The 27,060-nt window shown below is 36.4% G+C and overlaps 2 protein-coding genes across 2 annotated transcripts; one reads left to right on the top strand and one right to left on the bottom strand.

Annotated features, from left to right (window-relative positions):
• Positions 1 to 21: 21 nt before the first annotated feature.
• On the top strand, positions 22 to 14,948 carry LOC128229278 (ankyrin repeat family A protein 2-like). The gene is made up of 8 exons (XM_052941104.1): positions 22 to 72; positions 3,185 to 3,364; positions 3,736 to 3,797; positions 5,917 to 5,980; positions 8,032 to 8,097; positions 8,307 to 8,530; positions 13,265 to 13,412; positions 13,758 to 14,948. Exons 2-8 carry the CDS (start codon positions 3,190 to 3,192, stop codon positions 13,808 to 13,810), a joined length of 792 nt encoding a protein of 263 aa, XP_052797064.1. The 5' UTR covers positions 22 to 72; positions 3,185 to 3,189; the 3' UTR covers positions 13,811 to 14,948.
• Positions 14,683 to 25,169, bottom strand: LOC128226310 (uncharacterized). The gene is made up of 11 exons (XM_052936194.1): positions 25,002 to 25,169; positions 24,419 to 24,576; positions 21,500 to 21,640; positions 21,274 to 21,372; positions 19,751 to 19,862; positions 18,555 to 18,650; positions 18,190 to 18,330; positions 17,007 to 17,108; positions 16,712 to 16,795; positions 14,954 to 15,210; positions 14,683 to 14,713 (listed from the first exon to the last, which is right to left on the bottom strand). Exons 1-11 carry the CDS (start codon positions 25,143 to 25,145, stop codon positions 14,683 to 14,685), a joined length of 1,365 nt encoding a protein of 454 aa, XP_052792154.1. The 5' UTR covers positions 25,146 to 25,169.
• Positions 25,170 to 27,060: the final 1,891 nt, after the last annotated feature.

Raw genomic sequence — 27,060 nt, 5'->3', positions numbered from 1 at the left:
CAGAGTTCGTCCCCTTGTATAAAAAACGCCACTTTCTTCACGGAGTGGCTTATTTATTTTTGCTTAGACGCTGTTAGTGTAATTTGTTATTTTATTCGAAATTAAAGCACCAGACTCATAGTCATTTTTCTTTAGCCATTAATTTATTATAGTAATGGTGCGCCATTATCAATTTGTTTTCGTTTGAATTGATATCGTAAATTGCAAAGCCCATTTTAAAGCTCAGTCTGACAGTATTGACATTTTTTTAGTTTTTTTCTCAGAATCAGCTGATTTTTGTATGGACGTTATGTTAATAATGACTAGAACAATACGCTTAGGTTAGTCCTAACTGGTTTTCCATTATCCATAAATAATAGGTTTTCTCTCCATCTATTTGGAAAAACTGGATCCTGCAATATCCATTTTATAGTTTTTCGTATCTTAATATATGGATAGAGGGCAATAAGGAGAACGCCCACATCTTTTAAACAGAAATCACAGCACACAACATAGTTTAATACCTCATACAACTTAAACTGGGCATAACACAAAAAGATTAAAGCTACATTAATGACACTTGTGTAACGGTCCGTTGTAGGCGATTGTGCGTTCATAATATTCTGTATAAAACGGAAGTATGTTCGTAGTATGTATGTTAACTTGGTAATATGCAAATTAGCAAAGCCTGGGATCTGTAAGAATAGAGAAGTTAGTGTATATAAAGACCAGTGGACCCCTTCAGGGTCGAGCATGCTTTTCCCTGAAGGGATCTGTTGGTGTTTGTTTGGCTCGCATGTTACACTTGGTTTGTGGAGAGCACAGGAATTTGACTCAGTGTTTGGTCTAAAATGATATATTTAAGTCATTATATGACCAAATACTGACAAAATGATAGTATAAGTGACCAGTTCTTTGTCCGAAATTGTTGTTTTTTGTCAGTATTTGGTCATATAATGACTTAAATATATAATTTTAGACCAAACACTGAGTCAAATTCCTGTGGTGGCGAAAAGGAAAAGTCCAATCATGAAACTCTTTACCATGGAAACTAAAAATAGATAACTGGTTCTTGGCATAGCTTAAACTGTATTAAAGGGGCTAGACACCAAATGGCATCGAAAAACTGCAAACACAGAATTTCCTCAAAAGCACTAAAATCATCAATACAAACTAGTATCTCAGCTGAGTTTACCCATTTCAAAAAAACTCTATTGGTTTCCCAGTTTATAATGTTATATTTAGCATGTAAAGTCAAGTGATTAGTACAGATACATTTACTCACACTTTTTGACATTTATGTGGATTTACATGCTAGACAAACTCAGTAAATTTCGAATTGGAAAAATATGCAAAAGCTGAAAGATACATTTGTCATAAGTGATATGATACACCAGTAAGTAAGATTCAATACCTTGTACACAACAATATCAATTTCATGTAAGTTTTTGACATTTTTATCTTTTTTCTTGCAATGGAATCATCTGGTGTCTAGTCCCTTTTAAGCTTTCATTAATATTCATAACGATTGATGCATGTACATTGTACATGCTGTATCTCATTATATGGAGAGAAGGCAAATCATTTTTTGAGGGGACCCAGGAGATTATTAGAGCTGCATCGTGCGATTTTGGGCCTTCGGACTTATACTTTCTATTATAATGTTTTATGGTATTTAAAATAAATAATATTTCAGGAAGAAATTTTGAAAACTTCATGACGATATCACTTAAATTGCATGAGATACGTGTTTACAAATGAGACCATGTATTGCGCATTTTGAATACTAAATTTGACGTCATTCATATGACGTCGTTACTAAAGCATATTATTCAAATGACTTCCATAATTAACCTATCAATATTACAACTAGCTTATGATTTAAATTATTTTCTTAACACAACATCTTTAAGGAACATAATTTAAGATGAACATGATGTATAATTTATGTATCTTTAATAGATTTGGCCGTTTAAACACAGACTATTAATGCAGTTGAAATATGTCGGGACGAAGTCCATGGTTGCTATGGAAACATGAGTAAACCAACGGTCATAAATTGTCGAGAAAATGATGCTCCAATGACATACCTTTAAAAGAAAGGAATTTGGAAGAAATTGATATACATAGCAAAAATCATTATTTTTGGCATCTTTTATTTATGATTATTTCATTTATAATAATTATGTCCGAAGGCCCAAAATCGCGCGATGCGGCTCATTAGAAGTTGGCAACAAAAATGATGTAAAACACTCACTTAAAAGCAGGGATTTTAGATAACAAGTATTAATGAACCAGTGATCTTTTTGGAATTATTTTTACCGCCTGTGTCTGGCAAATCGGGAAAAAAAGTTGACTTTCGGAAAAATACAAAATCAAGCCAAAATAGCTAATACAATGGTAAATATACATGTTTGGTAAATATACATGTTCTATCTTTTTATGCATACGGTATGCTGTTTTGTCAAGATTTTGTTTATATTTCAAGAAATCCATTGCTTTTTTATTTATTAACGTAATCCACAGTAATCAAATTGGGAAAAGAAAAAAATGGGTAAAATGGAAAAAATTTCAGCCTTTGGAAGGCAGTAAATTGCACCAAAAAAATCACTGTGAACAATGCCAAAAATGTTGTTGGTTTGGGTTGTGATGGGCATGTGGTTGTCAGCAGATTATTTAAGGGGAAACAAAACACATTCCTTGAAGCATTTTATGCTTTGTAAAAAGATGTTATTAAACAAACAATTTGAATCATTTTAAGCACGGAGAGGTCAAGTATTTGATGTTTGGATTGGGCTAACTCAGGTAATGAATTAGTACATTTTTAACCTATGAGTGTTAAGCCAGCCTATAGACCATCCCAATGCCTAAATCTGTGAGTGTTACAGCCTCCATATGATTTTCTCAAATTGAGCCTGGTACAAAATTACAAGTGTTGTAAACACCTACCTCACATTATTTTCTTTACTTGTACTGTCAGATGCTTCTCGTTTGCAGTAGATGCTTTTGAAAATTGTTTATGAATGCACATGAAATGAAAACTTGCATCATTTTAAAAAATTGGTACATGTAAAAAAAATGTACTGTATTAAATATATACCATATGTTGAGCAAGAAAAATAATGAGTTAAGTTCAGATCACAACTCAACATAGATCCCTTTTAGTTTTTTATGTGTGCATCTATCTTTAAACAATTATTTTCAGTGAACATGGAATCAGACAGCTCACCGGTCAAGTCTGACCAGGACTTGAGAAATAATGCCGAGGCATCACGCTGTCTGATGATCTCCCCTGTGAAGAAGCTCAGTGCTCTTAGACTCGTATCACCCTTCGACACAGACCAGGAAATGATAGACCTAGAGGTTGCTTCAGTTTTGGCTGAGGGTTTGTTGCAAGTTACTTATATGTTGGCATGTTTTTACTACTTCAATTTAATGTCCATTAACTTTCACTAATTCTCAAAGTCAATGATTTTACGGCAAACATTGGAAAAAATTTCACATCAACTAATTGTGTACTATCAATTGACAATAATGTAGTTGCTCATGCTAAATGTGAAACAGTTTTCTCTGATCAGTACATATTAGGTTTGCTGGAATATTGCTATACTTTGGTTAGTATCAACTCTTTTGTTCAAGGCAACATATTTATATATTAATTCAAGGATTTTAAACTTGATTTAATGCATTTGATTTGTTGCCAAACTACAGGGTCCACTTTAGTCAAAATAAAATCCAGCTGTTTCGTTTTTGTAGGATGTTCTGTATCTCCAGAGAAGTCAAAGCCACCAGGCACTGTCACTACAACTCCTGTCAGGGTAGGGATAGTTGTCAATGTCTTTTTATGCCCCCGAAGGTGGGCATATTAAAATCGCACCGTCCGTCCGGCTCTTTAACTTTCCCTTGTATGGACAGATTTTAAAATAACTTGCCACATGTGTTCCACATACCAAGACGACGTGTGGCGTGCAAGACTCGTGTCCCTACCTCAAAGGTCAAGGTCACACTTAGTGTTTATTCACAATGGAGTGCTGCATATAAGGACATAGAGTATAGGTTGTCGTGTCTGGGCTGTAACTTTCCCTTGTATGGACAGATTTTAAAATAACTTGCCACATGTGTACCACATACCAAGAAAACGTGTCGCGTGCAAGACCTGTGTCCCTACCTCAAAGGTCAAGGTCACACTTAGTGTTTATTCACAATGGAGTGCTGCATATAAGGACATAGAGTATAAGTTGTCGTGTCTGGGCTGTAACTTTCCCTTGTATGGACAGATTTTAAAATAACTTGCCACATGTGTTCCACATACCAAGACGACGTGTCGCGTGCAAGACCTGTGTCCCTACCTCAAAGGTCAAGGTCACACTTAATGTTTATTCACAATGGAGTGCTGCATATAAGGACATAGAGTATAGGTTGTCGTGTCCTGGCTGTAACTTTCTCGTGTATGGACAGATTTTAAAATAACTTGCCACATGTGTTCCACATACCAAGACGACGTGTCGCGTGCAAGACCCGTGTCCCTGCCTCAAAGGTCAAGGTCACACATAGTGTTTATTCATAATGGAGTGCTGAATATAAGGACATAGAGAATAGGTTGTCGTGTCTGAGCTGTAACTTTCCCTTGTATGGACAGATTTTAAAATAACTTGCCACACGTGTTCCACATACCAAGACGACGTGTCGCGTGCAAGACCCGTGTCCCTACCTCAAAAGTCAAGGTCACACTTAGTGGTTATTCACAATGGAGTGCTGCATATAAGGACATAGAGTATAGGTTGTCGTGTCCGGGCTTTAATTTTCTCTTGTATGGACAGATTTTAAAATAACTTGCCACATGTGTTCCACATACCAAGACGACGTGTCGCGAGCAAGACCCGTGTCCCTGCCTCAAAGGTCAAGGTCACACATAGTGTTTATTCACAATGGAGTGCTGCATATAAGGACATAGAGTATAGGTTGTCGTGTCCGAGCTGTAACTTTCCGTTGTATGGACAGATTTTAAAATAACTTGCCACATGTGTTCCACATACCAAGACGACGTGTCGCGTGCAAGACCGGTGTCCCTGCCTCAAAGGTCAAGGTCACACTTAGTGTTTATTCACAACGGAGTGCTGCATATAAGGACATAGAGTATAGGTTGTCGTGTCAGGGCTGTTACTTTCCCTTGTATGGACAGATTTTAAAATCACTTGCTACATGTGTTCCACATACAAAGACGACGTGTCGTGTGCAAGACCCATGTCCCTACCTCTAAGGTGAAAGATACAGTGTTTATTCACAAGGGAATTCTGAATGTAAGGACATAACAGTGTAGGTTGTCAAGTATGGGTGGTATTTTTTATGTTCAGAGGCAATTTAAAATAACTTGCCATATGTATTTGACACGTAAAGGCAAGATCAACTTTCCATGTACTGACCTTGTTCGTAGGTCAATGTCACATTCGGGGGCATTCGTCACATACTGTGACAGCTCTTGTTCACTACAACTCCTGTCAGGCAAGGGATAGTTGTCAATGTCTTTGTCACTACAACTCCTGTCAGGGTAGGGATAGTTGTCAATGTCTTTGTCACTACAACTCCTGTCAGGGAAGGGATAGTTGTCAATGTCTTTGTCACTACAACTCCTGTCAGGGTAGGGATAGTTGTCAATGTCTTTGTAAGATTGTAAACCTTCTGAAACTAATTTACCGGTAGTATGTTTCTCCTAAAGTCGAACACTATACTTCAATGTTTTGAAAGTTATGGCAACTACAATGAACATATTGAGGGTTAAATATTATACACCTATGAATGCAACACTTTGTATATATACCAATTTACTCAAGTACACTATTCAAGTTATTAAGAAAATGGTTGCCAGGTTACAATGTTACATCTTGTATCACCAAGTGTCAAATTTAGCATATATAGTATTATTTCATCTTATTTCAGCCGACAACTGTAATGACAAACATTCAGAGAGGGAATGTTCAAACAACAACTCCTGTGTTTCAAAGTAAGGTGCTTTATATTTCATCTGCAGTGGTCTCAATGTGTTTGCAGTGGTCTTAATGTATATGCAATGATCTCAATGTACCTGTAGTGGTCTTAATGTACCTGCAGTGGTCTTAATGTACCTGCAGTGGTCTCAATGTACCTGCAATGATCTCAATGTACCTGCAGTGGTCTTAATGTACCTGCAGTAGTCTCAATGTATATACAGTGGTCTCAATGTACCTGCAGTGGTCTCAATGTACCTGCAGTGGTCTCAATGTACCTGCAGTGGTCTCAATGTACCTGCAATGATCTCAATGTACCTGCAGTGGTCTCAATGTACCTGCAGTGGTCTCAATGTACCTGCAATGATCTCAATGTACCTGCAGTGGTCTTAATGTACCTGCAGTGGTCTTAATGTACCTGCAGTGGTCTCAATGTACCTGCAGTGGTCTCAATGTACCTGCAGTGGTCTTAATGTACCTGCAGTGGTCTTAATGTACCTGCAGTGGTCTTAATGTACCTGCAGTGGTCTTAATGTACCTGCAGTGGTCTCAATGTACCTGCAATGATCTCAATGTACCTGCAGTGGTCTTAATGTACCTGCAGTAGTCTCAATGTATATACAGTGGTCTCAATGTACCTACAGTGGTTTCAATGTACCTGCAGTGGTCTCAATGTACCTGCAGTGGTCTCAATGTACCTGCAGTGGTCTCAATGTACCTGCAGTGGTCTTAATGTACATGCAGTGGTCTCAATGTACCTGCAGTGGTCTCAATGTACCTGCAGTGGTCTCAATGTACCTGCAGTAGTCTCAGGTACATCTGCAGTGGTCTCAATGTACCTGCAGTGGTCTCAATGTACCTGCAGTGGTCTCAATGTACCTGCAGTGGTCTCAATGTACATGCAGTGGTCTCAATGTACATGCAGTGGTTTCAATGTACTGCAGTGTTCCCAATGTAGCTGCAGTGTTCTCATTGTACCTGCAGTGGTCTTAATGTACCTGCAGTAGTCTCAATGTACCTGCAGTGGTCTCATTGTACCTGCAGTGGTCTCAATGTACCTGCAGTGGTCTCAATGTACCTGCAGTGGTCTCAATGTACCTGCAGTGGTCTCAATGTACCTACAGTAGTTTCATTGTACATGCAGTGGTCTCAATGTACCTGCAGTGGTCTCAATGTACCTACAGTAGTCTCAATGTACCTACAGTAGTCTCAATGTACCTGCAGTGGTCTCAATGTACCTACAGTGGTCTCAATGTACCTGCAGTAGTCTCATTGTACCTGCAGTGGTCTCAATGTACCTGCAGTGGTCTCATTGTACATGCAGTGGTCTCAATGTACCTGCAGTGGTCTCAATGTACCTGCAGTGGTCTCAATGTACCTACAGTAGTCTCATTGTACATGCAGTGGTCTCAATGTACCTGCAGTGGTCTCAATGTACCTGCAGTGGTCTCAATGTACCTGCAGTGGTCTCATTGTACCTGCAGTGGTCTCAATGTACCTGCAGTGGTCTCAATGTACCTACAGTGGTCTCAATGTACCTGCAGTAGTCTCATTGTACCTGCAGTGGTCTCAATGTACCTGCAGTGGTCTCATTGTACCTGCAGTGGTCTCAATGTACCTGCAGTGGTCTTAATGTACCTGCAGTAGTCTCAATGTACATGCAGTGGTCTCAATGTACATGCAGTGGTCTCAATGTACATGCAGTGGTTTCAATGTACTGCAGTGTTCCCAATGTAGCTGCAGTGTTCTCATTGTAACTGCCGTAGTCTCAATGTACCTGCAGTGGTCTCAAAGTACCTTTGGTCTACATAACATCTGATCTTTATCTTAAATCTGTTCTTATTGAAAGTTTATAGGAAACCTGACATCATGTAAATTTCTAGAAAGGTCTTTTAGAAAACACACAATTATTGTGCATTGTATACACTTTTTAGGTGTGGTTGTTTTTTTACATTGAATATTGTTGTGCCTAGCAGTAGAGTTTCTAGAATTTCAATGTTACCAAAAATATTGCTGTTCATTTCAGATTATTTTTTGCATGAATTTAATGTCTTTTTGTATTTGACAGCCATCACAATCCACCAGTTGGCTGCCCAAGGAGAGCTCAACCAACTAAAACATGAAGTAGAACAAGGTTTGTGCTCTCTCTTTGAATGAAATGCCATTGATTGGTTTGATTGCTCTGATCAAGATATGAGGTTGAAGCTTTCATGTACACAAACTTATCACAAACAAATCCCATCATATACATATCACATACATGTATCTTCTGACATTCACAATTTTATATGTTTAACAAAATAAAATAATGATACAAATCTAGTGATCATAATTAACTTGCAGGGGTTGACATAGATAAGGTTGATGACAGTGGGTTGTCTCCCCTTTTGTGGGCGTGTGCCAACGGTCAGTGTCTGACTGCCCGCTACCTACTTGACCACCAGGCAGATCTTGATATTGTTGGTAACCATGGAGAGAATGCCCTGCTGTTTACCAGCTGCTATGGTTACATTGACATCCTCAAACACCTGCTGGCCCTTGGAATGAATGTAGATTACACAGATGAGGTAATATGTTTATAAAGGGCATTATGGCAGTCTACTAATTATGGCTTCCCCACAAATGGGGGGGTCGAAGGTCATATGGCTACATTTTGTGTCCGCTCCATATCATGAACCACTAATAGGATATTGAAATAACTCGCATCAAATGTTCACCATATTGAGATGATGTGCACATATTTACGGGTTTCCAGGGTTCTAAGGTTCCTACTTTTTCCTTTTTTGGTCAAAACCACCTTTTATTACTAATATTAGTCAAATTAACTGAATTATATTTAAATGATACATTTCTTAATTAAAATTTTACTGATTATCTGTTGAGGTCACTCTGTTTTATTCAGTAGTTTTAAACATTACCGCGATGTTGAGTGGCCGGATTGCTTATATTTTTCAACAAGTTGAACATAAAACCAAAGTTGAACATAAAACCAACATACAGATCTTTGTTTCATCAAAGATTTATTTAAGTTTAAGACAATGACAATTGAATGTAAGGATTGGAAATTGCAAGGAAATCTTCTAAAACTGATGTTAAAAACTCCCTCTACCTACTTTTTTTCTAAAAAATTCTTATTTATGAAACAGAGCTGAAAACCCTAGGTATCATTCTGACATTCTTCATCCCTCCCCCTCTTGAGTTACGTGCCCTAGTATATGACTTTTACACTTTTTGCCACGATTTTAGTGATACTGTATCAATCTGATACTTGGTACACATTTCTACCATGTTTGGTTTTAGTGTGTTAGTGCCTGGCTATCTTTTTTGACCAATTGCCATCCTATTTTAAATCCTGTTAAATATAATTTATACTCTTGATCAAACGAATGGCTTCCACAGTTTAAGAGAAATCACTAGGATACTTTGTATACATCATAACCATGGTGATGAGCCCCTTCACATTACATCATGAAGATCTTTTGTCTAAAAAAGCCCCAGAAGTATTAACCTACACACATGAAACAAGATACCGTATGCTTCTTCGTCTGCATCAGTGGCAGTTGTAACACCAAAAGTATGAGGGGTGAGATATGTAGATTTTTTTGTAACTTAAAAACTATTCATGCGATTTAATACTTATAACACAAGCATAATCACGGCGGGGAATCCACGTGACCAAATGGTAGGTTTCAGTGCAAGATGGCGTCACCAAAACGCTCGACTCAAGCCGAAAATCAAGGCAATACATATAATTATAATAGTTTCTTTATTTTTTAACATAGCTTATCATATGCCCACCTACCTAGTGTGTATTAGCATATCCATCTTTTCCTTGAAACTTTAACCGTTCTCGAGAACACTTCTGCAATGATTCCAAAATGTACGAAATCCGACTGGTAGGTTACAGTTCCATTTATCATTTTGGCTCGGATTTAGCAGAAAATGAGGTTGTAATTTGGAAAAATCGCAAAAAAACACTTAAGTTTTGTTTAAACATAACAGGCATATGCATTTGGCAACGAATATTTTAATGATTTTAAAAGATATGAGCACTAAAAGAATGTGATAGGTTGCAGCTCCGATTTTTGAAGAGATAGGTTGCAGTTCCATATAAAGGTTGTCGTCTGGACTGCAAATTATGTAATGTGATTGTATCACTGATATTGTATACAAGCATGGAGGAATTGAAATGTGACAAACTGTTTTTATTTTTATGAATTAAAGATATATATATATATATATATATATATATAGGATTATTGAATAATATCACGTTTAATATATAAATAAATGTTAAACATCCTGATATTATATACACGTCGTGTATATAATATCAGGATGTTTAACATTTTTATTTATTTACTGCCGATATATTATTATGTGAAGTATTATGGATACAACTTTTCTCCCACCTCAGATAAGTACATCCAATAATTTAACCATGCTAGATATTCTTATCTTGCCCACGGGCAAAGATAAAATGCCCGTATGGAACTCCTTTTTAATGGTCACCACATTGTAATTACCTCCCTTGTTGAAGACTGTTGTCTGTAGCATCATGGAAACCTTGTCTTGTGGCAATATTTAGAATGCTAGTTTATTATTTCTCGCTTCGAATGTCACCATAAAACAGTTTTCACGCACCATTCAAGAAATAATGGTTCACTCTCCTTAGGACTATTTAAAGACCGATTTTACTATTGATTTAATCGGAATCACTGCACGCATATCCATGACAACCATGAATTATCTCATATCCATACGCAATTATTTTCACTATGCACAAAAGAGTTCCAGCAAAAAACTCATTTTTACTTAATTATTTTTAACTGAGGTGGGAGAAAAAGCATCTAACATAGCCGCTCGCGTAAGAAAGGGTAAACCTCGTTTCCGCAAAACACCCTACGCTCGGGTCGGAATGAACCTATCTTACACTCTCAGCCATGGAAGAAACTTATTATCTTTATCCTGATCAAGTGTTAAAGATTTCTTTAGTTGAAGTTATCTTTAGGTTAACACAAGGTTTAATAAATAAAAAATACCAATCACTTGTTTGGTATTTGTTCATTTAAACAAAGGTGGTCTCAATTGGTCCGAAGTTGTTCAACACGGCACATTAATCGAAAGCGAACTCTTCAATATCTTACATCATATTTTTTCTAGTACTGATATTAAGTCAGGTAATGCATGTTCATGACACGGAAGGATTATAACAGCGACGAATGTAGTTTTATAATTAAACAATGGAGGAATAAGCTAGGTTTAAACCACATCATCCTGCGATTAAACAATATTTTTACATATAAAATGCACGTTGACATTGAAAACCAGTCGAGTTTAATTCGTTGATCTTGTTCAAACGCAAGTAACAAAGTTAAACGTTATACTTAACTAAAATGACAAACATTGTCTTTCATGAGTTCTGCTTACATGAACTGGTGACCAAATATGTATTACATGTCATATGTAAGGAGCGATTTAAAAGTTCAAACTTAAATGGGTAATAAATATACAAGCTCATATAGGAAGTTGCTTTTGACATTCACCAATCGGCATTCTACAACAATTAACACAAAATGTTGATTGATTAATATTATAACACACACACATATATATATTAAAGCTAAAATATCAAATGTAAGAACGGCATCAGCATAACATGAACTTTTTATTATGATATTTACAGTGAAAATGGATATATTTGTCGTGTTTTTTTGTTATGAGAATGGCACATGAGTCTTTTCCGATGATCTTTGTTGGAAGCTGTTTCGACAAATTTCATCTAGCCTTTTCCCAACGTACACCTAAAGTTTCCCTTTGTATTGCATTTCTGTCTGTGGGTGCTGTCGCTTTCTTTCTGCGTGAGGCCAGTCTTGACCTCACCTTGTGATCAAACGAATGCTCACTGAACACTTCTTTTGTTTTGTTGTATCGCTGCCATTTTTTTTGGTTGGCTGTTTAGATATCCTGCATTCATTTCGTTTAGGTTGATGAAGGGAAAGACTCTCTTATTCGTGTCATTGGTCTAAAAGATAAAAATGCATTCCATATGATATATCGAAAATTGCAAAACATCGATTGACACGTCATACAATAAAAGTATACTGGTGTGCAGATTTTATCACAGATAATGGTTTAACAATTCAACTCTAAAAGTGTAATACATCAATTTGTCATTAATGATGGTAACCTTATAAATTTGTAAGCAGAAAAATCAAAAGTATAAAAACAGCAGTCTCGATGTGATTTTCAATGATTTTATAATTTTAGATGATGTTATAACTATGTAAAAAGAACAATGGTATAGAAAAATATCAGTTGAGTTTTATGGGAACCTATATGTTTGGCTTGAACACTAAAACTAAGTCAAAGAATCTGCAGTCCAGACGGCAACCTAATTATGGAACTGCAACCTATCACTTCAAAAATCGGAGCTGCAACCTATCATTTGCTTTTCGTTCTCATATCTTTTAAAATCATTAAAATATTCGTTGCCAAATGCATGTGCCTGTTATGTTTAAACAAAACTTAAGTGTTTTATGCGATTTTCCCAAATATAACCTCATTTTCCGCTAAATCCGAGCCAAAATGATAAATGAAATTGAACCTGCCAGTCGGATTTCGTACATTTTGGAAACATTGCCGAAGTGTTCTCGAAAACGGTTAAAGTTTCAAGGAAAAGATGGATATGCTAATACAAACTAGGTAGGTGGGCATATGATAGGTTATGTTAAAAATTAAAGAAACTATTATAATTATATGTATTACCTTGATTTTCGGCTCGAGTCGAGCGTTTTGGTGACGCCATCTTGCACTGAAACCTACCATTTGGTCACATGAATTCCCCGCCGTGATAATAAAAGAGTAACAATGTATATTTCTGGACCAAATGATGTTCAAATGTGGAATATTTTACTGATTGTCCTTTTATAGACAAAATACTTAATATCAAACCTTGAAAATATTAAATGTAGTAGGTACCAAAAGCAAGGCATTCAAAGTTTTTTGTTTTTTTTATAAGTTCACATATTTATATCACTCCTTGTATTGTCATGGAACTTCATAAGTAAATTGGTCAGCGTGGGCTGTAGTGGAAGTGCCATTTCTGTCACAACTCAACAAAAGAGTCATGGCCCTTAATGACAAAGCCATTTCCAAATATCTACCAAGTGGCACTAAAGATATATTGGTACAATGTTGAACCACCCTGAATAGGTAAACCTGAAAAACTTACAATACCTGAAATTCACTCACAGTACGACATAATCGTAATGCATGTTTTAATGCATGTTTTGATTTAGACGGGTAGTAGTGGTCTGATGTATGCTGCATACAACGGGCATGGGAGCTGCGTTGGTGCACTGCTAGAGGCAGGTGCGGACCTCACACTGGAGAATGAGAATGGACACACCGCCATGGACCTTACTATTGGTCAGGGGCACAGGCAGGGTAGGTGTGGAGGGAGGGATTGTAATAAAATATACAAGTAGATATAATTTGGCTGTCAAGTGAATCAATTAGCCATTAATACATGTAACTTACCAAACATGTAATTGTGGTTGTGCAGGAAATCCGCATTCTGCATGTCCTATTATTTATCGGCAAAAATCTAATCCTATTTATAGAACTAAACTGATTGTTTAATTGTAAACTGGCATATGGTCAGCTATTCTGTACCTAACAATTAATGTTTTGCAATGTATTTCAGATGAACATTTTTTATTGATAAGTAAGCCGAACATGTAAATTCACTATTATGTACTTGCAGTTGAGATAATTCATAATACATTTCAGTCCAGCAAGTTATAGAGAGCCACATGTTGAGGATGTTCGACTCCCTAACCTGATGTACTGCTGGTGTTAACCTACAATGTACATCTCATGATCATGTGACCTGATGTAACGCTGGCGTTAACCTACAATGTACATCTCATGATCATGTGACCTGATGTAACGCTGGCGTTAACCTACAATGTACATCTCATGATCATGTGACCTGATGTAACGCTGGCGTTAACCTACAATGTACATCTCATGATCATGTGACCTGATGTAATGCTGGTGTTAACCTACAATGTACATGTCATGTGACCTTATGTAACGCTGGTGTAAACCTACAATGTACATGTCATGTGACCTTATGTAACGCTGGTGTTAACCTACAATGTACATGTCATGTGACCTGATGTAATGCTGGTGTTAACCTACAATGTACATCTCATGTGACCTTATGTAACGCTGGTGTAAACCTACAATGTACATGTCATGTGACCTGATGTAATGCTGGTGTTAACCTACAATGTACATCTCATGTGACCTTATGTAACGCTGGTGTAAACCTACAATGTACATCTCATGTGACCTTATGTAATGCTGGTGTTAACCTACAATGTACATGTCATGTGACCTTATGTAACGCTGGTGTAAACCTACAATGTACATGTCATGTGACCTTATGTAACGCTGGTGTAAACCTACAATGTACATGTCATGTGACCTGATGTAATGCTGGTGTTAACCTACAATGTACGTCTCATGTGACCTGATGTAACGCTGGTGTTAACCTACAATGTACATGTCATGATCATGTGACCTGATGTTACGCTGGTGTTAACCTACAATGTACATCTCATGTGACCTGATGTAATGCTGGTGTTAACCTACAATGTACATCTCATGTGACCTTATGTAACGCTGGTGTAAACCTACAATGTACATGTCATGTGACCTGATGTAATGCTGGTGTTAACCTACAATGTACATGTCATGGTCAGGGAACAAGACCATATCTTGCCCTAAAGGAGGATTCAATGTTGTGGAGAATAGAGGAAGAAATAACAGATAATTGATATTTAATTCAAGTACAATCTTAAATAGTAACAATGAATTATGTACAAGTTTGTTTCAATTCAACCAATAATTGTCAACATAATGGTACATATATATATAAAACAAAAAAAATGCAATTGTTTTGTTTGTAGTAAATGTACACATGACTGTTATCAATAACTTTGTGGCACCACTTCAAGATGGCTGGCATAGTTTTGTACAGATTCTCTTTTATTTTAGTATCTTTATGTGCACAGGTGAGCACAGCAGTGCAAGATCGGACCAGCAGGGACTCGTGATGAGAGTATGTGCAATCTTTCACACTGGAGGCCAGTTTTAATACAGGTCTTGCCATTAACACGTACATCTCCTCACAGGCAGACTTCAGACTGTCATTCAGGTATGGACGATTCCACAGCTGCAACCAAATAAGAACACAAACATCAACATGATTTAAAATCCAATAAATGTTACCTAACATGTATCAGCAAATACAGGTACATTTTTGTGTGTAATATCCATGTTTAATTTCATTTTTAATCAAATTACTGGTAAAACTACTTTTCTTAAACTAAAAGTAGTTTCAGAGCAAGACAACATGGGCAACAGGAGTCAAATGACTTTTGTTTGGATTTGGTATTGGCTATGCATGGGTATTGGGTAAAATTGGAAATACATAACTTTATCTTGTTGTTCAATAAGACTCAAAGATTGTCCAGAAGTAACAAGATATTTTCAACACTCTGCCAAAGGCATTACACTACAAACACTTAAAATATTTTCTAAACCCGGAAAGAAACCGGTCACCCTTTTTTGAAAGTGATTGTTGTGTATGGCAAGGCCACTATTTAAGCCCTCTGCATTTAAGTATTAATTTTAACACCTTGAACAATAATTAAAGTCGCTTGTCAACTCTGGTTTTGAACTAAACTACTATGATGGAAATTTTAGAACTTTTTACAACCTTTTTAACTTCGTAGTGCTCAAGTATGCTGACAAGTGTTATTTTTTCAGAAGATGCCAAACAATTTCAAGAAACATTACCGGTAAATGCATTTGAAAAATACTGTATGTATTGGAAACTTAATATTAACAAAAGCAAAACCAAGTAATGGTATTTGGAGCAAGAAAGCTAGGCCAGTCTGCATTTGAAATACAAAACGAAATAAAATCAACTTGTCAATAGTTATAAATACATGCAACTGCTACTCATACAGGCAAGAAATTTTTACTTACCAATCAACTTGCAATTTGAATTGTTTAATTCCACAGTTTAACTTAATTTAATGTACGGTCTAAAATTTGGGAATTTGAGTCAATTGACAAAATACAAAATGACTTCCTAAGAAAAATAACAATTTCTAGAAAAAGCACCCCTTCGTACATTTTGTATGCTGAATTATAATAATAGAATATTGAAAGAAATTAGTGTCACCATCTTTAACTGAACAATCTGGAATTCGTTATGGAGATATCATTAACAATTACCCATATTTTAAGTGGCTACTACATGTTCAATGTTTCTTAAATGAATGATGACTTCAATATATTTGGAGAAATCAGTCACCAGCAAACTGGGCGAAAAATAAACATGCTTTTGCGTTGAGTTCAGTCAATGGATATGCCTTTTTTCTAAAGAAAGTGTTGTGAAATTCCGTTGTTCTTGTCATGTGCTGCGAATTGGAATAGGTCGTCATGATAACATAAACTGGGATTTTAGGTTTTGTCCCTTATTTAAATTTATGAGGGGAGATAACTTTGCATCAAAGTGCCCAAGGGTAACAATTATTTCAAGATGCACAGCTTCAAATTATCACAGTCAATTCCTTCAAGTAGCTCTGCTCCAGACAAAATATGATCCAAGAAAAAGAAGAAGATAAAATAAAAGAGTAATGTCAACACAATTATTCTTAACCCACCCTTGAAATCTCCTGCAGCAGGAAAAAAGTCAATGTCAGGGCCCCTGGCTTTCCTGTTTTTCCCGTTTTAACTTCTACGACCAACTGAAACACACGTATGTGGTTATATAACCATGCATGTTAAAGTTTTGAGTTGATAACAGCTTAAGCTTTCAGAAAATAAACTGAAATAAACTATCAAGCATAAACTGTTTTAAGTTATTTCTTCAATATAGAATGTATCAGCATAGAACCATTGTAATATACTGTGGAACCATATTTATACATGACACTACTCTGGGTGTGCGTATATTACCTGTGTGAGATGGGGTGTCAACTTCTCCAGCACTGTGTAGTCTCCAACCAGGGCCTGACATGACACCTCTGCCAGCAGCATGTATTGCAACATGTCCGGCTTCTGTATTGTAAACCAAGCATGATTGATACTGTGTTATAGAATCCAAGAAAACAAGTCACTGAGTAACCCTTGCAATACAATAGTTACCTACCGGTTTAAATGCCAGTTGAAAATAATATAAAAAACCCAAGCATAAATAGTATTTTACTGTTTTAGTTGCAATAAAAACTGAAACAACTGTTTGGTATTTTTCATTAATCTCTTAAATTACCTTGTTCACATTTTTAAGAAGCAATTTTAATTCTTTTTCACAGGGGACATGATATTTTCTATAGTATTGTCATCATTTGTTTGGTATTTTGATTATTTACAAGTTACCATAGCAACCATATTTGTCCAAAAATATTAAAATTATATAATCTGCATTATTATTATTTGTCCTGATACTAAATTTCGTGAACCTTTGCTTTTCTACTCAGTGAGGTCATTTCATTATGTTCGTTGCCATGGCAATAACATCTTTTTGTCCAACACAAAATACATTTCATGAACATGCATTATTTTATTGTTACTTTCTATATAAATTTTAAGTTTCATAAAACAATCTTGCATACTTACTGAGATATTGACATATTTATCAGGAGAATAGAGAGACACATACATATATACCACAATTAAGGTAAGTAGAAAAAATAATGGCATAAATAATCTCCTTTTTGCCCTTTATCCTCATATTGTACCGGGTAGCTTTAATATGTTCTCAATGATGCCAGTTATGTGGTATTTTACTGTTTTCATTTTTTTGGTAAAACACAAAAATTAAATGATATGTATAATCTCCTAATGGTCCTATAATCAAAGGTTCTTAAACCTAGCTTGCATACTTCTTGAGATATTTCAACATACTGTTTTCCAGACAGACAGCAAAACTTGTGAACATTTTTATTATGACAATTTACAATGATCTACAACAGCTGAATAAATAATTAAAATTGTATAACAGTTTTTTTCTAAGATAAAACAATTTTGCAAAATATGATGCAGCAGACGCTGACTTCACCAAGGATTTAAGTTTAACAATCTCACTACTACTTCAGAGACGAACAGACAAGTTAAGAAGCAGTAATACCGGTAATCTCACCTGTGCAGTGTTGTTGACGAGTTCCAGCATCCAGGTGAGGAAGGTTGGCACATGCAGTAGCTGGAAGATTGGGAGCCGGCCACAGCTCGACAACATCCTGGTACCCAGCTCAAGGTACAGCTTGCACACGCTTTCCTCACCCTGAATACATACATAAACAGATGGTCAAATAACCTTAAGCAATAATGTAAGTACCGGTATGCCCAAAACTAGTAAACAATTTGATTTGAGTCCATTTAGAAATTTTAAAGAGGTTTATCACCATTACACATATAGTTAATATGTACACAATTGTATACCAATATATTTAAATGTATATTGTCATCAGTAATATATTCATTAATACACAGCTATATGAATGTTACCTTGCTAACAGCAATGGAGAGCCCAGCCAGGACACCAATCAGCACCCTCAACTGGTCACATGGCCACAGCTCAACCAATGGAAAATGATACAGTATCTGCAAATTGAATAAAACTTTCACATGCATATCATATGTAAAATAAATTGTTTAATGTAAGCTTTAAAGATAAACAAGAGCGGTCGTAAGACAGCGCGCTCGACTACACCGCTTTGACTTAGAAATGAATACAATAACGATGTAATATTACCAAGTTTGGTCTCTTTATGTCAAACCTAACTAAAATTATTCAATACATAAGGTGACTTTGATGCTGCCCTCCCACCAGCCCGCCCGAACGATGACGCAAATCATTCAAATAACTTGATTTCTCATTATGAAAATTTGGTTAAGAATATAAAAATATGCCTTTCAAAAGAAATAAAAAAATAAAAAAAAATAAAAAATCAAGAGCCATAATTTGTATTTACCCGGTAGGGTTAAAATGGAGTTATTATGTTTCTTGTTGTAAGATGGTAGTAAATAATTTTGAATTTTATTAAGTGCATTTAATGAACGGTATAGAAGTTTTTTTATTAAAATCCCAACTTGCCCTTAACTTTTACTTGCCTAAAACTTTAACCTAAGTCAATCAGGGGCCATAACTTGTATTAAGGATATGGAGTTCGGTAACCTCATTGGGTGATGGTCCTGAACAATTGTGTGAAGTATTAAGTCAATTGAATGAAGAGTATAGAAGTTATTAATTAATATCCCAACCTGCCCTAAAACTTTAACCTAAGTTCCATAGTCAATCAGGGGCCATAATTTGTATAAAAGATAATATGGAGTTATCTAACCTCATTATGTGTTGGCTTTGAACAACTGTGTGAAGTATCAAGCCAATTGAATGAATGGTATTGGACTTACAAGTGAAAATCCCAACTTGCTCTAAAACTTTAACCAGACGCCGACGCTGGGGCGAGTAGTATCGCCCACCTAATCTTCGAACAGTCGAGCTAATAATGACAAAGATTTCAAACTAATTTCATTTGTTGTTGATACCAGTAGATTTTTTTTTATAACAATACATTTGTATCTCAAAATCACATTGGAACATTACAACTCGAAGAGCAAAGATACAAGAAGCATAACTTGTCTTGATCATTATGAGATGTTTTGTAGCTATTACACCCCTTACTATATCCCCACTGTGGTACCTGTCCAATGTTGATCCAAGGTGTCCAGTCCATGTCAGGTAGAGACTGACCGGTGTCTGACATCAGCTGCTGTAGGTGGCCTGCAGACTCCTGGAGCCGCAACAGGCTCTCACTGGGTGATAATGATATGGAGTCATTTGTATATTACACAGAATTGTCTATCATGATAATATCAGATAAGTGAAAAACTATTTGAAGTTGTCAAGTCCTATAACATACAATATACCACTACAATTAATCTCTGTTGAGTTTTAAAAAAGACTAAGAGAGCCGTACTGAATTATGCCCTATTATTCAGGGTCCATTTTCATAAAGCAACGTAGTTTTAGCTTATATTAATATAATAAGTAGTAAGTTGTCTTTTTTCAAAGCCTAATTCATTGAAAACCAGCAATGATTGTACAATAAAATCGGTAAGATGCAAGAAAATAGACTAAATGATGAAATAATAGGAGTAATTATTATGAAAAGTTGAGGGTTTTTTAAAAGTTTTCAAAAATAAGACTGAGACAAAATAGAAAATAATATGAAAGGGTAAATACACCTTTTTTGATGTCAATATTAACTGCTGAGGGCAGCAAAATGGTTTGCAGTCTGAGTGAAAAGCATACTTTAAAAGTTAACATACTTTGACCCTACTTTGCTCAAAACCGAGTGGAAATGAGAAGAAATATAATACAGAATTACCGGTAGTTTAACTTAACCCGAAAAAGAAGAACTCATGTTACATCATTTGCTGATGTGGTCAAAATGATTTCATGATGTGTAAAATTCAAAAACAAATACCACTCATATCATCTTTTTGTGTGATTTCAAAAAACATCTGGATTAAGTTGGTATACACAAACAAACGTTATTTTATCTTTGTGATTCAACCTTGGGATGACTTTTTTTGTTCAAATTTAAACAAATCATTTTTTGAATTTTGGAAAAATCTTGCTCCACCTTGAAGTTAAACATTTGTTTGGCAGGTTGATGGGCTGGTGTTTTTATATGAAGTGTTGGATGTATTTGTTGTCCTATGAGGAAAATATATTGGAAGTTTTGTTTGTGATAAAAGGCTCTTTAAAAGAGAATGGTAGAAAGTGTGCCATCTGTATGTCAGTTAAGTATTTGGCCAGGGTATGCATATATGTTAAACACATCAAAAAAAGACATTTCATGCTAAAGTTAAGATATTTTTCTCATTACTGAGGTTTTATATGACAATATTAGGACCTACCAGGCAGCCACTGAAGGTGTATATTATGAACTGAGGCGTAAGCCAAGGTTTTTTCACTGCCACAGGCTAAATTAGACATCAGTGGTCCATTAGATACTTTTGGACATGTCCAGACTAGCCAAAAATATATTTTTATGGACGGCTGACGTTATAAAACTTTAATTTAAGAAAAACAGTCATAAACGGACTAATCTGCTCTATTCATGTAAGGTATAATATAACATAATATATATCTATCAACAATTATACATCCATTGGTTAAAAAATGCTGAAGCTTTGACCAATTTCAACAGCATCATACTTATTCATGTCCCTGTGCCAAGGTGTCTCTTGGTCACCGATGACTGTCAGCAGTTCGCTCAAACTGGTCAGTACACCACCCAGCTTTGCTCTCTTATGTCTGAAACATGGATACATGTGTAGGCGAGATGTTATCGTTTTGCTGCCAACAGCAACTCGTAACCATTTACTTATTTGCTTAAACTCACCATGCATTACTATTACACATCTTTTCCTGCACAACTTACTTTTTCGGACTGCTGTGTGTCAATGTGCCAGTTCCATGCTTCCAGAGTTGGGTGACTATCTCTGTAAGCAGTTCTCCTGTCTCAAAGAACACGCCTGAATCCAGGACAGCCTGGGTTACACTTTTAGGTGTTTTATAATTGCTACAAAAAATAAAAATAAGTTTTTGATTAATAGTCTTAAACTGGAAATGAGACAATACAATTTTGGAATCTTTTGTACTCGTTTAGGTGCATGTGTATTCATTGATCTTGAAGAAGAATGCAGCAGGGCATGTAAGAATATTCCATGAAGCGTGCTAGCCCTTCTTGGTAATATGCACACGTTTGCCGAAAGAAACAGCAAAAAAAGTGACCCCGACATGATTTGAACAAGCAAACTTCTGATCTGGAGTCATTGCCCTGCTGTATTCTTGCAGCATAAATGCAAGAAAAAATTTGATTAATAACAAGAGATGTTTGTCAAACATTATGCCCCCCCCTGAGCGCCATGTTGTCAGGATTATATGGACAATTGAATGAAATATGCATGGACCGAAATGACAGCTGATTTGTTGCTGTTTTAAGATTATGACATTAAAGTGTGAGGATAAAGTGTGATATGACCGTCATGACCTTTGACTCTATGAACTCAAAATCCAGAGTCATCAGCTGGTCACCAGAAACCTAAATGTCAAGTTTGAGGGCCATGGGTGCAGGCATTGTCAAGTTATCACAAGACAAGTTTTTTTCGTTCCAGGTCACTGTGACCTTGACCTTTGACCCGATGACCCCTTAAATCATAAGGGGTCATCTACAAGTCAGATGCAACTCCAAGTCAAGTTTGAAGGCCATGGGTTCAGGCATTGTTGAGTTATCACTCGGACAATTTTTTATCATTCAATGTCACTGTGACCTTGACCTTTGACCCGATGACCCTTAAATCATAAGGGGTCATCTACAAGTCAGATGCAACTCCAAGTCAAGTTTGAAGGCCATGGGTTCAGGCATTGTTGAGTTATCACTCGGACAACCTTTTACCATTCAAGATCACTGTGACCTTGACCTTTGGCTCTATGAATCCTAAAATCAATAAGGGTGATCTACTGGTCAGGCTTAACACCCATATCAAGTTTAATGATCATATGTTCAGGCATTGTTGAGATATCAGTGGGGGAAGATTTGTTAACTTTTTTCCGTTAAAAGGTTACTGTGACATTGACCTTGGTCTGATGACCCCCAAAGTCGATAGGGTCATTTACTGGGCAGGCCCAACCTTCATGTCAAGTTTGATGACCATAGGTCCAAGAATTGTCGAGTTTGCTTTCAAGGTCACTGTGACCTTGACCTTTGACCCCTAAAATCAATAAGGGTCATCTACTGGTCAGGCCCAACCTCCATGTCAAGTTTGAGGGCCATGGGTGCAGGCATTGTTGAGTTATCACTTGGACAACCTTTTATCATTCAAGGTCACTGTGACCTTGACCTTTGGCCCAATGACCCCTAAAATTAATATGGACAATCTTCTGGCCAGGCTCAACCTTCAAATCAAGTTTGAGGGCCATGGGTGCAGGCATTGTTGAGTTATCATTCGAACAACCTTTTACCATTCAAGGTCACTGTGACCTTGACCTTTGGCCCAATGACCCCCAAAAACAATAGGGGTCATCTACTTGTCAGGCCCAACCTCCAAGTCAACTTTGAGGGCCATGGGTGCAGGCATTGTTGAGTTATCACTCGAACAACCTTTTACCATTCAAGGTCACTGTGATCTTGACCTTTGACCCATTGAGCCCAAAAAACAATAGGGGTCATCTACTGGTCAGGTCCAACCTCCAAGTCAAGTTTGAGGGCCATGGGTGCAGGCATTGTCATGTTATCACTCAGACAACCTTTTACCATTCAAGGTCGCTGTGACCTTGACCTTTGGCCTGATGACCCCCAAAAACAATAGTGGTCATCTACTGGTCAGGCCCAACCTCCATGTCAAGTTTGAGGGCCATGAGTGCAGGCATTGTTGAGTTATCACTCGGACAAGCTTTAAAATTATTTTACCATTAAAGGTCACTGTGACCTTGACCATTGACCCGATGACCCCCAAAATCAATAGGGGTCATCTACTGGTCAGGCCCAACCTTCATGTGAAGTTTGATGACCATACGTCCAGGAATTGTTGAGTTATCACTCGGACAAGCTTTGGTCTACCGACGGACCGACCGACCGACATACCGACATGCCTGTGCAAAGCAATATACCCCTCTTCTTCGAAGGGGGGCATAATTACATTTTAAATAATTATTCATTACAATTAAAATTATCTTCTGCAATTGAGGATTTTTTTAAAAGAAATGTAACAAACAAGATACGTTTGTATAAAAGAATAGCTGATTTTTGTAATGTTGTATATCATTTGTTAAATGACATCGCGCTAATCCAATCGGAGCGCAATATTGAACTAAATAATGACGTCATAACTCTTAGTGTGTTACACAATCTAAACTTTAAGTTTCATCTATTAGGACTAGGCAAGTGTAAATATTTGTACTGTATATTATGCACTTCTGATTCATACTTATATGAAATAAAACTTAAGTACCAAACAAATGGAATTAAGTGTACCAATCTAAACTTTAAGTTTCATCTATTAGGACTAGGCAAGTGTAAATATTTGTACTGTATATTATGCACTTCTGATTCATACTTATATGAAATAAAACTTAAGTACCAAACAAATGGAATTAAGTGTACCATGGTCCTTTTATTAACAAAAAATATGCTCTATCTACAAAACTTCAACCTGATTGACTGTTATCCAGGAACTATGAGTAGCTGATTTCTTTAATGTTAGAAGTTTCTACAAATTTCATGAAAACAAACACGATGGCTACTGAATTTGACACTGATCATTTCTCAGGCATTGCATATTGATGCAAGCAGTTTTACCATTCTGTGTGTTCTGCTTTGTTAAGGAGAGCCTGGACTATATGTTCGGCCACTTTTCTCCTCTGTTCCTGCGACAACACAGTCTCCATAGCAACCAGGTTACCTAGCAACAGGTCCCAACAGGCAAGATCAAGGTTGTCTCCAGTCACTTGCCACAGCTGTAAAGTTTCAGTGGCACAATGTAAATGCGTGAAGGAATTCATTGTTACTTACATTCCAATCTTATATATTTAATGATCCATTAAAATGTAGGATCCATTTCAATATTTGTGACACTTGTCTGATGTTCTGTATCAAGTTTAGATTCATACGAAAAATGTATAATTTTTTATGATATTTACTTATAACATTGTAATTTAGGAATATTCGATATTCCTTAAAGAAACTCTTCTGAAATAATTCAACTCAGTTTGTGTTTATATTCATGAAAATTCACCGATGAATTAATGCAATTGATTTATGACATCATTTCAGAGAGGAAATTCCAGGAATTGTCATGTATAAGATTAGTTTATACATACATATTTTCACTGGCAAAATGTGTAATCAGACAAGCAGTCATGCTAAAAATAGACGGACATACGGTGCCAGTCCATGTACACTGTCTGCTGCCCAGAGTGAAAGCTTCGGAGAATGAAACCATGGATGAAATTATATCAGTGACCACCGACCAGTCTGTAGTTCCCAAGTGGAGCAGCAGAGCCCGCACACGCTGAACGGTCAACATATCCTAAAATAAAGGTTAGCAGATAGTTGGTAAAGAAAACAAATACTGTAGCATAAGTAACAATTATGTCATCTGAAAGTGTTATCTGCTTGATACATAAACACTGCTTCTATAGTCAGTCTGTATTTAAATTAAGTGTCATTTAAGAGAAATCCCATGATAAATCATATCAAAAAGCCAAATTTCAAAAGTATGATTAAAAGACATAATAAGAGCTTTGCACGATCGATTATATATGCCTCTTTATCTTAAAAATACACCCCTATTCCGAACATCGTTTATCCAAAATTATCGCTATTTCGAATTTATTTTTCGCGCCCCGATTTTACTCCTTCTTTGTTTAACTAAATTTTGGTCTTTAATCTGAATTCGCTATTCCGAACTAATCATTATTCCGAAGTAAAAATTACGGTTCCGATTTGGTATTTCACACCTAATTATCAATTCTTAATTCGAACCTGATCGTGTCATAGTTTTTCACACCTTGCTGCGAATGCACTCAGGCAACGGCTTGAGGTGACATTGGAGCACAATTAGCGCTTGTTTAAGAATGACATTGAGCACGCGTATGTTACAAACATCGATGTCAGAAAATGAGCGATTCATTTCAGTGATGTAGTATATAATTGCTGGTTAACACATTCTGAATATCATTCGAAAATGTCATCAGATTCATACACGTGCTGTCATTTTGTTTTAAATGTTTTATGTTGTTCTAATAAAGAAGTATAATAACGAATTATTTGTCAATTATTAAACAATAAATCAACAAATAGTTTTATATATGAAAGATAACTCAAACCGAGTATATCATATTGGTAACGTGTAACCGACATTGCAATTTTCACGACTTAGTATTTCACGTCATCTAATTCGCGAACGCTGTCATTTGCGGAAAATTGTTAATCTGAAACACCGCTATTCCGAAGTAATTTGTTGGGTCCCTACAACTTCGGATTCACGGTGTTCAATTGTAAATACAATAATGATGTAATGTGTGCCTTTCAAAAGCAATAAAAAGGGTCAATTTAAGAAGTAAAAACGCCCCAATGAGACGAAACCAGGTTTTCAATGATTGGCAGAAGAACTTAAGCCTTTGTTGTTAGATTCAGTTTCAACTGTTTTTTTTTATATTTTCAATAACAGTGACCTTGACCTTAACCTTAGGGGCCTCAAATGCAATATAATGTTAGTCCTCCATAAACTATTCCTACATACAAAGTTTTGTCATAATAGTCAACCCTAATTTAAGTTATTCAGTACCAAACAATATCTTTAGAAACAGTGACTTTGACCCTAGGGGCCCAAAACCCAATCCAACTAGAACTGTAAGCCATAGGCTAACGAATACCCCCCACCCCTCCATGTCTAGGTTGTTTGCCCTGGAGTTAGGCCGGACAAAGCTAATTTTGCCTACAAGGGGAGATAACTCCAGTCAGGGTCATGTGACCTGTACCAAATTCACAGAGGCGAAAGTTTACAACATGGCCATTAATTTCTGAAAGTTTGATAAAGATTTGTTGAATAATAACAAAGATGAATCCCGGACAGGGCTTATTTTGCCTACTTTAACACATCAAGGGGAGATAACTCCAGTCAGGGTCATGTGACCTGTACCAAATTCACAGAGGCGAAAGTCTACAACATGGCCATTAATTTCTGAAAGTTTGATAAAGATTTGTTGAATAATAACAAAGATGAATCCCGGACAGGGCTTATTTTGCCTACTTTAACACATCAAGGGGAGATAACTCCAGTCAGGGTCATGTGACCTGTACCAAATTCACAGAGGCGAAAGTTTACAACATGGCCATTAATTTCTGAAAGTTTGATAAAGATTTGTTGAATAATAACAAAGATGAATCCCGGACAGGGCTTATTTTGCCTACTTTAACACATCAAGGGGAGATAACTC

The sequence above is a fragment of the Mya arenaria genome, chromosome 3 (genome assembly GCF_026914265.1).
Source record: "Mya arenaria isolate MELC-2E11 chromosome 3, ASM2691426v1".
Classification (NCBI taxonomy): domain Eukaryota; kingdom Metazoa; phylum Mollusca; class Bivalvia; order Myida; family Myidae; genus Mya; species Mya arenaria.
The sequence above is the reverse complement of the archived record's forward strand: the minus strand, read 5'-3'. Positions and strand labels throughout refer to the sequence as shown.

What these genes read in the sequence shown, in the direction of transcription:
- LOC128229278 (XM_052941104.1), top strand. Translation starts at nt 3,190, where the DNA reads ATGGAATCAGACAGCTCACCGGTCAAGTCTGACCAGGACTTGAGAAAT. An exon ending in AACAACTCCTGTGTTTCAAA is followed by an intron (nt 5,981 to 8,031) that starts GTAAGGTGCTTT and finishes TGTATTTGACAG; the next exon opens with CCATCACAATCCACCAGTTG. An exon ending in AAAACATGAAGTAGAACAAG is followed by an intron (nt 8,098 to 8,306) that starts GTTTGTGCTCTC and finishes ATTAACTTGCAG; the next exon opens with GGGTTGACATAGATAAGGTT.
- LOC128226310 (XM_052936194.1), bottom strand. Translation starts at nt 25,145, where the DNA reads ATGTTGACCGTTCAGCGTGTGCGGGCTCTGCTGCTCCACTTGGGAACT. An exon ending in AGTGTACATGGACTGGCACC is followed by an intron (nt 24,577 to 25,001) that starts GTATGTCCGTCT and finishes GAAACTTTACAG; the next exon opens with CTGTGGCAAGTGACTGGAGA. An exon ending in TGACACCCCATCTCACACAG is followed by an intron (nt 16,796 to 17,006) that starts GTAATATACGCA and finishes CGTGTGTTTCAG; the next exon opens with TTGGTCGTAGAAGTTAAAAC.